Genomic DNA, 18,031 nt, shown 5'->3' on the forward strand with positions numbered 1-18,031 from the left:
AAGCTTATTATGATAGTCTCATGAGATAACACATGTAAAATGTTTTGCAAATCTTTAAGTGCTTCGCTCTTATTATTGTTATGTCCTAACTTGAAATTCTGAGTGGGTGACAGACCGCTTTTCCCGGCAACAGTATGATTTGTGGTCTGACCATATAGCACTTTTATTCTTATCTTCTTTGGCAGTGGTCGAGGGGTTTTGAGGCTCTTTTGAGTGGTCTCCAGGCTTTCCCGAGGAATTCGCTTATTTGTGTGTTGGACAGTTCACGTTCTTGGGTGCTCGTCTTTAAGTGCTCCCTTCGTAACAGCCACCACAATAAGAGCTTGCAGGTTGAGGCGACTGCAGAACGTGATGCATTTCAGGTACCAGCCTCGGAGGGACAAAAATCTTTTAGATTTATAGCGAGCGTTTCTGACTCCTGGCCACAGAAAGAGAAAAGACACTTAAGTGGTTTTCATGGAGTTATACTCTGGAAACGAGGGTGGAGGAACTGGAGAGAAAAGAGGATTATGATTGGCTGACGGAAGTGAGCCTTCTGATTGGCGGCGGAAAGGCTACCTTCTGATTGGTAGAGGAAAACCCTTTGATTGACGGGAGAACAGCGAGCCCTCTGGCAGCGGAGGGATCGTCCTTCGCTCTACCTCTGCTCTCCCTGGCCTGCTACTGGAAACGAGTTTGAGTGTAATGGTTGTACGCAGTTTGAAGGGCCAGAGCCCTGGGACCCAGGCTCTGCGGGTAACCAGTTTGTGGCCAGTCAGAAACTTTGGGAGAATACCCCCTCCCTCTTGAACTTGGGGCAGAAGGAAGGGTGGAGTTGAGAAGGCTCCTTAAGAATTCTGGGAAACGTTAGTCTGGCACTGCTTGCGCGCATGCGTGCTTCCTCGACCTTTCAAGGTGCGCGCGTGCGCAGGGCCTACGTCCTCAAACGCAGAAAAGGTCCCAGAGCTAATGAGTTGTTCTGCATACGGTTCCGCGTGATCTGGTCCTCTAGGCTCGAGGTTGTCACTGGTGCTGGGGGCCTCCGCTGTTACGGCCGGGAGGGTAGACTTGGAAGGGTGGGGCAGGGAACAGCGGGTCTGACTGGAGAAGGGGAGAGGGTGAGTGACTACCCGAATGGGGGAAGGGATATTCGCAGCGTGGAGACTCCTTGGCCGTGGAAAGAGAGATTGGGAAGGGGACTGGAGTAGGAGGGGCGAGGTGGGGCTAAGGGGAATGCTGCATTCTCATTGGAGGAGCAGATTCGATTGGAAGAGCGGGACCCCCCTCAAAGCGGGTGGCAGGGAGGAGTCTTGATCTCCCAAGTTCTACCCAGTTCTACTGTAAGTCGTTTTCGTCTTCCTTGACCTTTGTATGACGTTTTGCCGGTTGCAGAACTCTTTAAAAATATCTTATTTTTCATTTAATTACAGAGTATTTCAAAAAGGCAGAAATAGGGTGGAAAGAGAGGAGTATTTATTGCCATATTGATGTTTCCATGCAAGTTTAATGTTTACTAAGTGATTTTCTAGTACCAGGCCTGTGAGATAGATAATTCTTTTATTATTTTTGCCTATTTTACAGATAAGGACTCTGCAGCTCAGAGGAGGTCCAAGGTGAAGCACCTAGTGATTGTCAGCACCAGGATTCAAATCTAGGGCTTTCCTGCTATACACTCCTCCATCTTAGAAGAGAGGAAATGAAGAGAATAGAATTGAACATTTTTAATTCTGTTTGACTTTGTAAACTGCTTTGGGAGAGATGGCTTTGGGTGACGGGGTTTGTTGACTCAGAGCTGGAAGTGACTGGCAAAGGTGACTGGGCCTTTACTGGCGTTTTCACTTAGGGATCTGGGGATTCAAACATTATGAAGCCTGGTTCTTTTAAAATTACTTTAATATTTATGTCCCTCCTGGCTGCTGTCTCACCAACATGGCTAGCCTTTCAATGCACTCAGATATATACCATCTTTAACATGCAGAGCAAATTAGACATTTCACATTTGAAAATATGACATCAATTTGATTTTTTATACCAACATTAGATACTGTTTTTAATGGAACTTTAAAAAAAGTTTCAGTTAAATATTTAACTATTTAATGAATTTGTGCAATAACTTCCAATTCCTTGATTCAAAGTCCTGTTTGCCATACCCAGCTTTTCATGTGTGCTTGTCATTAGGCCCATCTGTAAGGCCCATCCCATTCTGCAAGGAGAGGTTGGGGGACTAAGGGTCTTTATGTTTTTCAGTGCCTGCATTTGTTTGTGAATGTCTATATCACCATATATCTGAGCCTATTCCAGGAACTCTTTTTACAACTCCCTAAAGAAGTCTTCCTGATACTCAGTTTGTGGGCCATTTGTATTTCTAAGAACTCTTCACAGTTCTTCTATGGTCCATGGTTCAGACTATGCATGATATTGAGGCTATTGGGGTCATCTCTATCCTTTTTTGCTCACAATTCCCCTTTGTAATGTACAAGTGTCCATTTTGGGTCTGTAAAAAGTTAGTCGCCTGCAGGGCATAGTTTTGAATTTCTCAGTGAAGATTTCAGCTGGAGAAATAATGCCCCTGAAGAAGGTGACAGTTGTGTATCCAGACCCCTACATTCCCACTGCACAAGATCAAGATAGTGTCTTGGGAACGGATGTCCTTTGGGATCAAGAAACCCTCCAAGAAGAAGAGAAACTTGATCTTGAGACTTCTCGACAGTGTTTCAGGTGTTTTCGATACACAGAAGGGGTTGGGCCCATTGAAGTTCTGAACCAACTTCAGGCACTTTGTCTTCAGTGGCTGAGGCCAGAAATTCATACAAAGGAGCAAATCCTGGAGCTAGTGGTGCTGGAACAATTCCTGACCATCCTGCCTGGGGAAATCAGGACTTGGGTAAAATCACATAATCCGAAGAAGAGTGAGGAGGTGGTGGCTTTGGTAGAGGATTTGGCCCAAATGCTAGAGGAAGGAGGTGAGAATTACAACATGGTGGGCTGACTAAGGGAAAAACTAAGCACCCTAGAGTGGCCCTTCCATAGAGAACAAGTTAGGAGTATGGGAAATGAATAATAATTAAGGGTTCATGGTGGTTCCTTTAGGAGAGGAGAGACAATTCTCTCACCTCCATCAAAATCTTTAAGAAGCTCCTCCACCAAGGTTTTATGCTTTTTCATGTATACTCTTCTGGTTGGACATTTAATCTCAGCTGGAGTTCCATGGATTATCAAATGCAGCATCAGTATATTTATGCTATATTTAATTTCCTTCCTTCCAAGCTCTTTATAGAATCTTGCGAATATGGTTATAATCATTTACAATGAGAGAACTGAGTAAGTGTTCATGCTCCTTGTCCAAGGTCATAGATGACAAGCCTGACCTAACATGAGTTTCCTAATTTTCATTCCATGAATTGTTTTTAGACCATATTATCTTTCTGATAGCCAGGTAAATGTCTTTCATGTAGAAAACTTCACAAAATAAGCACATTTTCCTCCTTATATGTCTGAAAAAATAAGAAAAGTCCTCAAAAAGATAATACTTTTTGTTAAATGAGAATCATTGGCAAAGAAGTTGATTTTATGTATTCTATATTACTTAGCAGTTTTAGGATCAAACTACATATCCAATTCATGTCTCTTTGATTCTTAAGCTCACTTCTGTGCCTTAAAACAACCACTCTTCACAAAGATTGAGATGGCCACTTAAGCCACCATGTCATATCCTTGTGATTAGTTCTTGGGAGCTGTTAGGGCTTGTATCTCCACTCACTCTAGTCTGTTCCTCTGTGATTAGGATGGGAGCCATACTCATCTGGGTTGTGTGACAGTCAATTAATATTCATTAAGTGCCTTCTATGTGCTGAGATACTGTCCTAAGCTCTAGGCATAAAAAGGCAAGACTGCTCTCAAGGAGCTCATGGTCTCTTGGGAGAAACAATATGAGAACAATTGCATGAAAAAATATATACAGGATAAATTGAAAAGAGTCAACAAAGGTTCTAAAATTAAAGGTGATTAGGAAGGACTTCCTATAGGAGGTGAGATTTAACTGTGACCTGAAAGGAAGCTGGGGAAACAGGAGGCAGAGATGAGGAAGGAGAAAATTCCAGGCATGGAATTTTCCAGTGAAAGTGCCTAGTCAGGTAATAGAGTGTCTTGAGGACAGCAAGGAGGCCACTGTCTCTGGATCACAGTATGGAGTTTGGGGAGGGAAGAATAAAGTATAAGAAAACTAGAAAGGAAGGGGTGGAGGCAAAGTCTGAAGGACTTGAATGTGAAACAGGATTGTGTATTTGATCCTAGTGATAGGGAGTTATTGGAGTTTATTGATTGCATGTGGGGAGGGACATAGTCAGACCTGGGCTTCAAAAAGATCATTAGTTCTACTCCACTGAGTGAAGGATGGACTGAAGGGGATAGAGACTTGAAGAGGGAGGAGAGAACCAGCCCACTATTTCAGTAGTCTAGGTGAAATAATGAGGGTCTTTTCTCTTGAGTGGTAGCAGTGTCAGAAGAGTTCTGGTTCCACAATTCTTTCTGGATGTGAATAGCGTTCTTTCTCACAAGTTCCCTTGGATTGTCCTGAGTCATTGCATTGCTGCTAGTAAAGAAGTCCATTACATTTGATTGTGCCATAGTCTCTCTGTGTACAATGTTCTGGTTCTGCTCCTTTCACTCTGCATCAGTTCCTGTAGATCTTTCCAGTTCATGTGGAATTCTTCCAATTCATTATTCCTTTCTGCACAATAGTATTCCATCACCATCATATACCACAACTTGTTCAGCCATTCCTCAATCAAGAGGCACCCCCTCATTTTCCAATTTTTTGCCACCACAAAGAGCACAGCTATGAATATTTTTGAACAACCATTTTTAATTATTTTTTTGGATATAAACCTAGTAGTGGTTTTGCTGGATCAATCCAGCTTAGTTCAGCAGTATATTTGTATGAGTAAAAGCAGCAAATAGTAGGAGTGATTCAAGGCTGAGGCTTGACCCAATTAATGATAAAATAAAAGTGCAAGGGATTTAAAAGAAGAGGACAGTGTAGAGTTGAACTGGTTAACCTAGGGGTCAAGATCAGAAATGAGGGAGAGTATAGCAAACCTAGAAGAAGGAAGGCAGAAAAGGGGAAAAAATGAGCATTTATATAGTACCTATTATGTTTGAAGTACTATGCAAATATATTTGATCCTCACCACAACCCTACAAATTATCCCCATTTCAAAATTGAGGAAAACAAGATCAATAGAGGTTAAGTGAATTCCTCAAGATCACACATCTAGTAAGCATATTGAAGCCAGATTTTAACTTCAGTCTTTCAGATCTAGGTCCAGAATTCTATCCATTGTGCCTCCTAACAGTTGTGGAGGGTTTGGAGGTTGAAGATTTAGATGATGAACAGGATTTGGGTTTGCAAGCTTGAGGGAGAAGTAAAATAATAGATTATGGTCAGATAAAGGAATTTCAGAGTTGATGAAATAGACATAGTACATTTGTATGTGATAGCAAGATCAAAGTCATGAACATCTGTACTAAAGTGGGGTGAAATGAGTACTTATGTGAAATAGGAGGAAGTGGAATATAAACATTCTTGGAGTATGTATAATGAAATCCCCTGTGGAGGAGCAAAGGCACTGTCTGAGCCAGGCACTGAACTATTGAGGAAAAAGTGGACTGGCGGTTGATGACAATAGCTACTGGAATTTTGACTGAGTATAGATATAGAATGAATGAACCTTAAAGGAGGAAAGGTTACCCACTGATGGTGGTAGAAGGAGAACCTTGAAGTGGCAGTGGGGAGCAAGGAATATTGAAGTTTCTCTACCTTAACCAATGAACTGGGGGAAATGAAAGTGCACCCAATGTGGCATCTCAAGGGAGACAGTGATCATCAGAAGATGAAAGGAATGGGAAAGGAAACAATTTAAGATGAAATCAAAGTTTGTTGACTGTAGTAGGTATTCCAGAGCCAGTGGAAGGATCTGGTAGCTTTAAAGTGGGACATTAGTGGATTTGGATTGAGGGGAATGGGAATGTGAGATTGATCTGGCAATTGGGAACAGGGTAGAGTAATGAGGCAAGGTAGATTTAAATTTTCCTTACAAGTTTAGTCTCAGGGTTGAGTCCCTTCAGAGCCTTTGTTACTTTAGGGGAGAGGACAAATGCTTGGGCCAAAGGAATGCTGTTACTTCCCTTCTCCCAAGGAAGGAAATGGGTAGGGAGAAGAGGAGGTATCTGGGAGTTATAAGATAATACTGATCTTCCTATTTTCCTTCCTAGCTCTGCCTTCTAAGGACTTTGCACTTGCCCAAGAAGGAAACACTGAGGAGGGACACAGTTCTATATTTTTAATGGACAGGGCCCAGGTAAGTTGGAATTTCTGTATCCTTTAAATGCTAGATCATTTCTTAGAGCTGATAGAGCTTTTCTTGTATAACTTATTGCCCCAGTATAATCCCTTTTAGAGAACTGAGCTCTAGTTGCCTGTCACTCGGGTGACTAACTGCACCTTCCTGGAAGAAGCACTCCCTACGGCAGGGACCCCCAAACTTTTTACACAGTGGGCCAGTTCACTGTCCTGTGTACCCTTGGAGGGCTGGACCTAACCCTAAATTCGTGCAGTATTCACAGTGTGGAATCCCCTCCCCCAGATTGCTGCTCACCATGCTGATAGCTTCCATTGTGTAGCCACATAATCCTTTGCGTGGCGCCTAGCTCAGAACTAGACGTCATGCAAAGGATTATATCACCAGAAGTAGTACTTGTAGTATGTGAAGTAGTATGTGAGCGATGCCTCGATTTGTGGTGCTGCCACATACAATGTTCCTCTCACTGACCACCAATGAAAGAGGCGCCCCTTTCAGAAGTGCGATGGGGGCCATATACATGGCCTCAGGGGCCCGCAGTTTGGGGACCCCTGCCCTATGGGATGGCTCTACTTGATCAGTGCTTCTTCCTTTATTTTTTTCCTCCCCTCTTTCCAACACTTACTCATTCTGTAACTCCTTCAAGCCTTATCAGTGATCATTGTACTGTGCCAAATACTATGATATTTGTAAAGTTGGCATCAGGAGAGAGCCTTTTTTATTCTTTGAGCTCCATGTAATTGGGAGATACATGTGAAGTGGAGAGAAAACCAATGCAGAGTAACACAAATGAAACCTTTTAAAAAGGATACAGGGAAATGTCTGGGTAAGAGCCAAAATGAGCAACAAGAAATAAATTCTCCATTTGTTTATCAAGAGAGAAATCAATTTAGGACAGAATGAATAGAGAAGATTCATGAAACATGAAAGATAATTAGCAGAGGAGATTGGTTGGAGAAGTATTATAGTTGGGAGGGAAGATTGGCAAAATCCAGTGCAAATAATAGCCCAAGTGTATCACATGGTTCATGTTAAGGAGTATTAATACATTTGGCTAGAATAAGACTACAAGACTATAAGAAGCCTTCAGTGCTTCATATGGAGTTTGAACTGTTTGATTTTTGTTTTTTATTTCCCCAGCAATGGGAGACATTGCTAAGAGGTGAGCCCTTTTTGTGTGGAAAGATTTGCCAACAGATACCTGCAAGTAGACTAGGCTGCATTGGGAACTATTGGGTTTCCCATTATTGGACATCTTTGGTCAGAGGTCAAAGCTGGAGGAACACTCCTCAGGTCTACTATAGTGGAGGATGGGGTGGGAGTGCTTGTTTGGGCATGGCTAGATTAAATGGGTTTTTAGGTGTCCTCCAGTTTTGAGATTCTGAGACTGAAAGTCTAATTTCTCCCATAAAATCTTCCATTATTATTCTAACGGGTTCCTGTCTATCTTCTTTGAATTCTTGTTTGTCTTCTTTGATGGATCCGGGGTATTCTTTCCATTGTTGCAGATCATAACCCAGCCATACTTTCTCATTCCTTGTAGTTCTTGTCCAGGTCTTTATAGAAGTCTTCTATGCAGTGTCCTTCCTACATACACAAAGTCTTCCTCTAAAGTTCTTGACATTTGGTAAATTCCAGTGGAATATGTAGTCTGTCTGTTAGTTGGCCCTTGCTCTTGAAAGCTGAAAGACCAACTTCCTTTTTCAGTCATACATTTCTTTTATCATTCTTTGCATTTGGTAATATTTACTCTTCAACTGGTGCCTCTCCATTGCTTTGGGGATGACATAGAATTAATACTTTAGAGACTTTGATTTTCTGTGGCTCACAGCCATATAACATCCCCTGAAGAATATGGATGTTATAAAGGTGTGAGGGAGACCAATGGTTCATGATAATTTTCACAGTTTCCCAAGTGCAAACCAACCTGATCTCTTCCCCATTCCTCTTTAGGCCCTGTTCATTATCTGTCCACAGGGTCTATCCAAGACATATGTACTGATGGAATAGTTTTATGGGTTATCTTTAAAGTTGTGTGTCATGATCTGGACATTGGGCTTTCTTCTACTTGGATTTTCCTGTGTGGGTCTTATTGGGAGGCTCTATAGAGTTCAGGGGTTTAATGAAATTAGTACATCATGTACAGAGAAGATCATCAGAAGTTCCTCAGTATCAGGAAGTCATTGCTGGATGATCTCTGTATTAGTGCACATATTTTGGGTAAATATCAGTCTCCTTGTTGATTGGACGATATTAATAACTGGAGGGCAAAACAATGTTTTCTCTTCTATCTTTCATAGAATTTCATGTCATTTTGATGTAGACATCATCAGTGCTTGTTAGAGGAGATCTCAGAAAGTGACATTTTGTCCTATTGAATGAAATGCAATATTATAGTCAATCTGCAAGAAGCAAAGTGGGATTTTCTATTTTTTATACCTTTCATGCACTTGCATGACTATAAAGATGTGACCTGTTATGTAGTCTGCAGTATAATCTATAATTTATGGAAGCCTATTGTGGGTTTTAAAATTAATAATAACTAAATATTAGATTTTATAAAGTTTTATTAATAATAACTAGCACAAAAGAACTGCTTGACTTCAATCTTGCAAAATGTGGGGATGCAGGAAAATGGAATTTTGGGAAATACTAAGGGATTTCTGGGGGATGAAGTCCAAAGGCTCAAAATCTCCATTTATACACTATCCGTTACCATCTTATATCTTTAATGGTGGCCTTGATACATCTGGTGGTTATTTTTATAAATATTTGCTTTTCAGAAGGCATGTAAGTTGGTAGTTAATTTGCACATACAGGTTTATTGAAATTTCTGCTTCTCTGGTTTCCTCCAGAGAGCTGTCTCATAACATTTTTCTAAAATTAGGAAAAAAAGGAAAAAATGTTCCACTGTAATGATTGGAATTCTGGAGAGGCAACATTTCTTAATTTTACAATTATTTTATAATTGAATGGCCAAGACATCCTAACCTGGTTACCTGACTCTCTCTACAACCTAGCAGGGTCAGAAAGGAGTTCTTTCATACATTGGCATAGGTTTATGTATCATGTGTGAGCCCACTTCTCAGTTGTTCCCCTCAACATCCCAAGACATCTCTCATTGGTAAATAACCACTGAGGAGGTGGCTATAGGGACCTCAACTCCTTCCTCATTTCTTCATCACAAGAGGAGGTGGGTCTTTGTCTATACAAGGAAGACTCCAGGACAGACCTCCCCACCATGTGGCTGGGTCAACTTACTTTTCAAAATGGGTCAAACTACAACTTGGCTTTAAGCTTTTTAAGATCTTAACAAAAGAAAGGAGATCCTAACCCAGTTTCATAGTCTGGGGGAGAAACTATTTCCACCTGACCTTAGAATCAGGCTGTTCTTTGGGGGATAAAGGGAAAATTATTTCACAAAATGTCATAATTCAGTATTAATTTTCCATACCATAAAAGTCAACAGTCAAAAAAGAGTCTGATGTTTTGTACAGTTTTCAACACTTATGGTCCCCCATTTTTTCAAAGAAGGTAGAAAGGTGTTTTCTGACTCAGTAAGTCATTTAAGTGTGGTTCCTTCCCTGGTGATATAAAATGGCAAAAAACTATGAGCCTTGTTCTTAAAGAGCTATTCTAATGGAGGTAAAACATGGTGGACCTATAAGATATACAGTGTAAACTATTGTTGAAGCCCTTGGAAGCTGCAAAGCATCTTAGTGATGGCTTGTTGGCTCATTCCCATCATAAATGCTGGGATTCTGAGAGAATTTCAGGGACTGTGAAATGATATATATATATATTTGCCTTTGAATGTGTAATTGATAAAGTAACTTCAGCAAATCTTTTATTTTCTTCTCAAAGGAGAGTCTATGAACTATCCTTCCACTTAGCTACAAATCCTTTTTATCTTATGATTTCCCTTGCTTCAAGAATTTCAAAATGACATTCATTTTCTCTAGTAGAATGTCCCATCATTGGTCACAAGACAAGGACCTCCCATGTAGAGTTCCAGCTGTGAAGTTAATGTTTGAAATACTCTAATGACTGATTCTTAGTACCTTTTGTCCTTGTTAAAGTAGCAGGCAGTGTAGTGTTCCCTGAACACTTCATATCGCCCTTACAAGCTCTACTTAAGAGATATTGTTGTGGTGTCATTTGGTTTGAGTTATCTGCCTGATTTATGTTCCCAGAATTATCATTCCTGAAATTGCAATTCCTGAAAGTATTCCTGTTATTCTGATAGTTGTTATTCCTGAAATTATTGTTTCTGTAGTTGTTATTCCTGAAATCAGTATTATTATTATTCTAGTAGGTGCCTGGAGTAGATTTCTACAATTCATCATTACATGACCCTTCTCACAGAAGTGGCAGGTCAAGGATCGAAAATTAGATTCTTGGAGAGGGGCAAGTGTTATTAGTTGTAAAAATGGAGATTTGAACCCCAGACTTCAATCCCTAGAAGTCCTTTGTACTTCCCAGAATTCCCTATAATTTCATCTGAGTGTGAGAACACAATTTGTATTTAAACTGGCTGTAATGCCTACTTTGGGCTCTTCCTGTACCCAGGTGAGGACTCAGATGAGATTATGGTTTTGCTGTCTCTCTCTCTCCTCTATTTCCCCCTTATCTATAACTATTGTAGTTTTCCTCTTAGAGGGTAAAATTTTGTATACACCTGCAGTTAGAAATTTTTGGGGTGCAGGATGCTTATGTTTAGTGATCAGTTGGGGAGACCAGTTCCCCCATCATCATCAGGGGGGATTGTGATTTTTAAATTCTCTCCATCTTGCTTGGTCTAGCACCCAGGAATGCGCACACCCACACTACACAGGCATGTGCTAGCTAATGACAAATCAGAAACAACTAACTGCCCCCCTGGGCTGTCCTAAGCCAAGTTTGAATTGTTTGCGTGCTTACTGAGGCAGTATGGGTAGAAACCGGTATGATAGGAGTATGAAGTTTCCTTGGGGCTGGTGTTGGTCATGGGCTGGGAGAAGGGACAGGAGAGGATGGGGTGTTGTGAGAGGGAGCAGGGGAGTTGTGAGAAAGAGCAGGGGAGGGAGGGTTGGCCAGGAGGTGCACAACATGAGAGAGAAGTTTCTCTACTTGAGATATATGAGAAGGATCCATCTCTATTTTAGGAGAAATAGGATTTTCTTCTCTCAGTAATTTGAGAACCGGTTTGCAAAAATTTGAGTTAGAATTAGACATTTCAGGAACAGGCATGCAAAAATTTGAATTAAAATTAGATATTTCAGGAATTTGAATGGGATCCTCCTCTTCTTCTGAACCATGCAAAAAGTGTTTGAAATTTCCTAATTGAATGTGTACTGATGCTTGTATTTTTGCTTGCATTTTCCGATTTGCAGCCTTTTGTGTTTTAATATTAAGAATTAGGAATAACAGATTTCCTAGCAGCATTAGGAAAAGGAGGCACTTGGAAACCTTAAAGGTTTCCAATTTGGCAAAAGCCATATCGTGTTGCATGTATTTATTCATTTATTTAACTGTCTATTTATTTGTTTATTTACATATTTATTTGTAATGGTGTAGGAAAAAAATTTTTTTTTGCTATGTATATTGGGCAGAAAGACAGCACTGCAACTCAGCAGAAAGGGAGAAAACAAACTTAGTGCTCAGTGTTGGCCTCTGGTGGCTAGAGGAGCAAGTTGCTAATGGGGAATGGGCGTTGGAAAGGGAATTGTGGGTAAGGGGGTGGAGTTAAGGCATTGGGTGGTGCCAACCAGAATGGAGGAAGGGGGTGGAGTTAAAGCACTCCTGGGTGCCTTGGTCTAGAGGTAAATTGGGTTTGGGGACTTGAGAGTTGCCTATTTAATGGCAATTTTGCTCCAGAGGGAGAGCTAGGCAGTTAAGGTTGGGGGCAGTCAGGGAGTTTTTGAAGCAAGCTGGGGTGGGTGGAAGAGGAAGAAAGACCTGGATCCCTGCTGTTTTCTTTAGTCAGACTCCCTGCTGGGTCTTAGCTTTTTCTTTATGTATAATTAGGCTAGGGAATGAAATTAAATCAAGCCAGACTTTAGGGATAGTTAGATAGATTTATTTGGGCTAGGAAAACAAAGGTTTGGGAAAGCTAGAGAAAATTAGATCTCCAGCGCCAATGTAGGGGCAAAAGGCTCTCCTCTTGTTCTCCAGAAAGGTCACCGAAACCGTGCTTCCCTCTTCTTTTATACTTTCTCAGACACCTCCCACAAAGGAAGTGGGATGTGTCTGATGAAGTTGGGGTAGAGAGTCCTGGGAAATGTAGTCTCCCAGGGTTCAGACCCATTTTAAAATGCACACTTACAAGCACAAAGATGTGGGTTCAAGTCCTACCCATGACATACTGGCTGAGGGACCCTGGACAAAATCCCTTAACCTCTCAGTGCCCTAGACAGCTCTATTAAAGACTTTTAAGTTTCAGGGATAGTGCTGACCAACATTCATAAAGGGTATCCCAGTACTAATGAAATCACAAATCCAGTCTCTCTCCCCTATACAAATGCTATTTGTTCTTATGAAAAGATTCCTGGCAAGAGTATTTCTTATTCATTAGTAATGGAGAGTGAGTCCTATGCTGTATGCTCCTACAGAGGTCTTCGGTGTCATGGAAAGAGCCTTGAACTTTTAGTCTAGAGACTCAAGTTCAGGGTCTGCTTCGCATCCAGACTAAGTGACCCTGGGCAATTCCCTTAACCTCTAAGTGCTTCAAGAGATTCTCTCATTAGAAATTTCAGAGCATTGGCTAACAGCACTGGTAGAAGTAGTTTCAACTCTAAGGAACTCAGAGGACCACAACAATAACAAATAATTACAATATCTCCCTTGCAGTTTGCTACCTTTAGAGCATTTTATACTTGAGTCTATTGTTGCAGCTACTTGGAAATGAATATTCAGAGTGGGATTTCTGATCCCAAGACTGTATCACAAAGTAGGAGACATGCATGTTGTCTGTGGTTTGGAGGTCTGAGCCTCACTCGGGTAGATATTGTTTGAGGGGAAGCTTTATTACTAAGTCAGGAGTGTGCACAGCCCCTAAAATCTCCTATTAAGTCAAACCTGGAGTCTGTTGTGCCCATGTGACTGGGAGTGCTCTGGGATCCCTTCAGAATGGAGCCCCACTTTCTGTGCATGCCATAATCCTGGCTTTCCGTGCAATGACCAAGTGAGGAATGATGTCTGATGGGTAATCAGGAACTTCTTTGGTGCTTCAGGAAGCACCAACTTTCCAGGATGTAGCTGTGGATTTTACCTGGGAAGAATGGAGGCAACTGGACCCTGCTCAGAGAGATCTCTACAGGGATGTGATGCTGGAGAACTATCAGAACTTGGTATCTCTAGGTAAGGAGAGCTTCCCCCATAACTCACAATGAGTATACAAAGTGCTCAGCTCAACTGAATTTTGACATGAGGTGTAGGGAAAGAAGACTCTTACACCCCTGGTATAGATGTCTGTTTCCATGGGGAAAGTCTATGTAAAACTGAAATTAGGACTACCATTGTGCTATCCATGACATAGATCCTTCCTGGTCTTCTTCCCCATGTTCCAAGTTTTCTTCTTCAAAATTCCAATGTCTTAAGGCATAAAAAACTTCCTATATAGAGAGGCAGTTGATGGAACTTTGATTCAGATGATTTGGATTCAAATTTCAGCTCTCCTACTGAAGAACTGTGTGACCTAAGCAGTCCCTTCACTTCTGAGCCTCAGTTTCTTCTTCTGAAAAATGTGTAATATTTGCATTACCTCAAAAAGTCTCAGAAATTTTTGTGATGCACAAATGAGATACTTTTTAAGTGCTTTGTAAATGAAAAAGTGCTATATAAATAAAAGGTGGTATAATTGCTTATTATGAATACTATTATTATTTCTGACCCCAAATCCATGTTGTGATCACACACACACACACACACAATTTAGAGGGGCTTTCCATACTAGGGTCTCTTGAAGCTCTGGGCCCCTTTGGCAGTTTGGTGAAGTCTCGGGATCCCTTCTCAGAATAATGTTTTAAAATGCAGAAAGGATTCCTGTGCCTCAGGTGAAGGGCTCTTGCCTTAGACCTTCGCAGCTCCTGTTCTTTGCCTGCATCAGAAGGGGTGAGAGTGGCCTGAGCTGGCTCTGTATTTCTGTCTCTTAATGCCGCTCCCCTTTCTTTCTTCATGGCCAGGTCTTCCTGTCTCCAAACCAGACATAATCTCCCAGCTGGAGCAAGAGGCACCGTGGAGCCTGAAGAGAGATGTTGCCAACGGTTCCTGTCTAGGTGAGTGAGTGAGATCTGGGCAGGGGGAAGCAGGGGCTCAGCAGATTGGCCACGGATGAAGCCCTCTTGAGATGATGAAGAAGGAGCCTCCCTCACAGTGGCCTGGGAATTTAGCCAAAGCCTGAGAGAGTTGTTTCTTTCGCTGCTCTTAGGGGAGAAAACATTCCCTGCCTCACTTCTCTGAGCATGCAGCGAGTGCATACAGATGGGCCAATATGGGTGTGACCTCTGCTTCAGAGCACGAATTTGGTTACTGCCCTTGGGATGTTTCAGTGTGGTTGGAAAGAAAAGTATCTTGTGTGAAACTTAAATAGTTTTGTGTGATGGGAGAGAGGGATTAGAGGATTCATTTCAACAGCTCAATTCAGCCATGAAGTTCCTCCTCCATGTAAGGCACTGTGCTAGGTACATAGACTCAAAAATCAAGCAGGCTGGGTGGAATAACACGAGGACATAGACACCTGTGTCATAGTAGGACACTGAGGAGGAAGAAAAATAACCTCTGAGGGGATCAGAAAAACGTGGGAGTATCTGAGCCGAGCTTTGGAGGAAAGGTGGGATTTTGGCAGCTGTGTGGAAGAGGGCCGGCGCATTTCAGACAAGGAGAGGGCTTGAGGCACAGCACAGGGACAGGTGGTGGAATGCTAAAGTCAAGAACTAGTTTCCAGGCCATAGAACCATTGCGATTTAGAATTAGAAAGAATCCAGCCCATGTAATATCGTAATAAATGGCAATACATTCTATCCCATCTCCTCTAACAGATTGCTACCTCCCATTCCCCATTATCCTTGCTCATTCACGTGTATTCCTTCTTTCTGTCCACTGGCTTATTCCCTATTATATTACCTATATACATTTCCATATCTTCCCTCTCCTGAAAAAATGTTCACTTGTTCCTTCCATCCCCACTATTGTCCTATATCTCTTCTACTCTTGGCTAAACTCCTTCAAAAGACATTCTACAATAGATGCCTCCACTTTCTCTCCTCTCGCTCCTTAACCCCTTAAAATATGACTTTTGACCTTATTCCACTGAATCTGCTATCTCCAAAATTACTAATGCCCTCTTGGTTGCCAAATTTAATTGCTTTTTTCAGTCCTCTTTCACCTTGAACTTTCAGCAGCCTTTCACACTGTCAGTCATCCTCTTCTCCTTAAGATTGTCTTCTAAGTTTTGAGTTCACAACCCTCCTGGTTTTCCTCCTGACCACCCATTCTCTGTCTCCTTTGCTAGATTGTTTTCCAGATCACTTCCTCTAAAATATATGTTTACACACATACATCTAAATATATATATGGATATATACATATATACCCACATCTCTATATATTTGCACATATACATATACATACATGTATGTGCAATTTTTATTTTAGTTATATATTTTTAATATGTATCACAGGTATACCTTAAGATAATATCCTGAGCCCTCTTCCTCTTCTACATTATTTCTGCTTCCATGAATTTAACTATCATCTCTATGATTTCTTGTCCCATTCTCAATGCAGACTCCAGTCTTGTGTTTTCAATTGCATTTTGCATTTCTTGAACTAGATGTCCAGTAGATATCTTAAATTCAATATGTTCAAAATAGAACTCACTGTTTCCCTTCCTGAACTCTCCTCCTGCTTCCTACCTTCGCTATTACTATAGAGAGCATCACCATCCTTCCAGGTGTAAAAAATAGACTCGAATACAGGACTACAATCCCCATGAGCCTTTGCTCCACTTCCCCAGAATGCCTTGTAATCTCACCTGGGCCGAGATCGAGAAGATATTTAAGTTGATTCAAAGGCTTTTGAGAGGCTGGGCTCTTTTTGGACTTCCGTTTTGGAGCAGACATGGCTCTTTCCATAATGTAGGTGAGGTCTAGGCCTCTGGCCTAGACACGTGTTTTTTCTTATCCTGTATTTTCTTTTAATCCTTAATTTTAATAAACCTCTAAAAAATATAATACTCCTTGCAGAGAGAAACTAATTTCTACCTGCCTCAGATGCCTCAGTCTCCCCATCTCCCCTAAATTTTAATCTTTACACAGGCCATCAGTCTCAGAACTTGGGTGTCATCCTGTATTCCTCACTATCTCTCAGCCCAACACCCACATATACAAGTAATTGCCAAAGCCTGAAGGTTTCATCTTTGCAACCCCTCTTGAATATGTTCCTTCTCTTATAATGTCACCACTCTCATACAGGCCTTCATCATCTCATTCCTTGATGTTCCATGAATAAGATACTTTATCTCTTGGTTTTAGGTGTTTTCTCTGGCTGTCCCCCCTGGAATGCTTTCCTTCCTCCCATCTCCTATAAGAAGCCTTTCCAATCCCTTTTCATTCTAATGTCTTTTTTCTTTTAATTATTTCCCATTTATCGTATATTTATTTTGTACATATGTGTTGCTTCTTGGCTCCTCCAATTAGATTGTAAGATTTTAGAGGGTAGGAAATGTTTTCCCCTTCTTTTTTGTATTCCTTCACTTAGCACAGTACCTGGCACATAGCAGGTGCTTAGTAAATACTTATTGACAGGGAAGATATAAAGATAAATGAGACAATTCCTGTTGTGAAGGAGCAGATATGATATGGTGGTTTAAAAATAAACAAAAATCATAATGCAAAATAGATAATGAGGAAATAGAGGTACAGGTAATGTATTCTTTGTAGATTGAGCACTATTGTAAGTTCTTGTGGTCATTTAGTTACTTCATAATTTACATAGAAAGGAATTTTGAGTTTGCATCCTTGTGATTGTTAAATTTATTATGGTTGGACTTAATATATTAATTGATTGTCGCCAGGTATTTAATTTCTAAGTCCCAAAATGAATTACTAAAGTAGAATGGAACTTATGGTAGTTTATTTTCAATAGAGGGAAGATATTAAGGATGAGAGAAAAGGGGAGAGAGAGAGGCAGAGCTCCACCTGCCTCTGAACCAAGTAGAAATTCTAAATCACCAACCAGAGAAAAGGAGTCTCAAGATGATGGGCCTTTCTCCAAGGTTCATACCTCCAGAAAGGGCAAGAAAACCAAGTCAACCTTTATACTCACCACAGTAACCGTCTAAAAGGAAAACAGTCTGAGGTCTCCTGCATGAGCTCCTCCAGGGGTCCAGTTCCACAGCCAAGTGTCTTCACTCCAAGTCTGAGTATCTGTCTTCCATCTCTCCTCAAGTGTCTGTCTTCCAGTCTCTCCTCTGAGTGACTCTTCTTCATTCTTGATTCTTCCCTGTGTGCCTCTGTTTCCTCTATTTAAAGATCTTTTTCTCTTGTGTCACCTCCCCTAAATTTTACATCTACAAATCACAGCAGATGCTCCTCCCCACAACTGCCCACTCAATGAATGAAGTGGGTGTTTGCACCTTTTTTAGTTAGTTATACCTTTTGTTGTTAGTTAACCCCTTTTTTGGTTAGTTCACCTTTTTGTAGTTAGTTAACACC

The 18,031-nt window shown here is 41.1% G+C and overlaps 1 protein-coding gene across 5 annotated transcripts in view; it reads left to right on the forward strand.

Annotated features, from left to right (window-relative positions):
- Window positions 1–536: 536 nt before the first annotated feature.
- Window positions 537–18,031, forward strand: part of LOC100016469 (zinc finger protein 260-like) — a 47,165-nt gene continuing 29,670 nt past the window's right edge. The window contains exons 1-5 of one of the 5 annotated variants that reach the window (XM_056796929.1): window positions 537–735; window positions 1,561–1,790; window positions 6,253–6,338; window positions 13,550–13,676; window positions 14,501–14,593. In XM_056796929.1, the coding sequence (XP_056652907.1) occupies window positions 6,324–6,338; window positions 13,550–13,676; window positions 14,501–14,593 (235 nt within the window). In that variant the 5' untranslated portion in view covers window positions 537–735; window positions 1,561–1,790; window positions 6,253–6,323. The other 4 variants (XM_007492191.3, XM_016422323.2, XM_007492190.3 and 1 more) reach the window with 4 other exon arrangements.

The sequence above is a fragment of the Monodelphis domestica genome, chromosome 4, assembly GCF_027887165.1.
Source record: "Monodelphis domestica isolate mMonDom1 chromosome 4, mMonDom1.pri, whole genome shotgun sequence".
Taxonomy (NCBI): Eukaryota; Metazoa; Chordata; class Mammalia; order Didelphimorphia; family Didelphidae; genus Monodelphis; species Monodelphis domestica.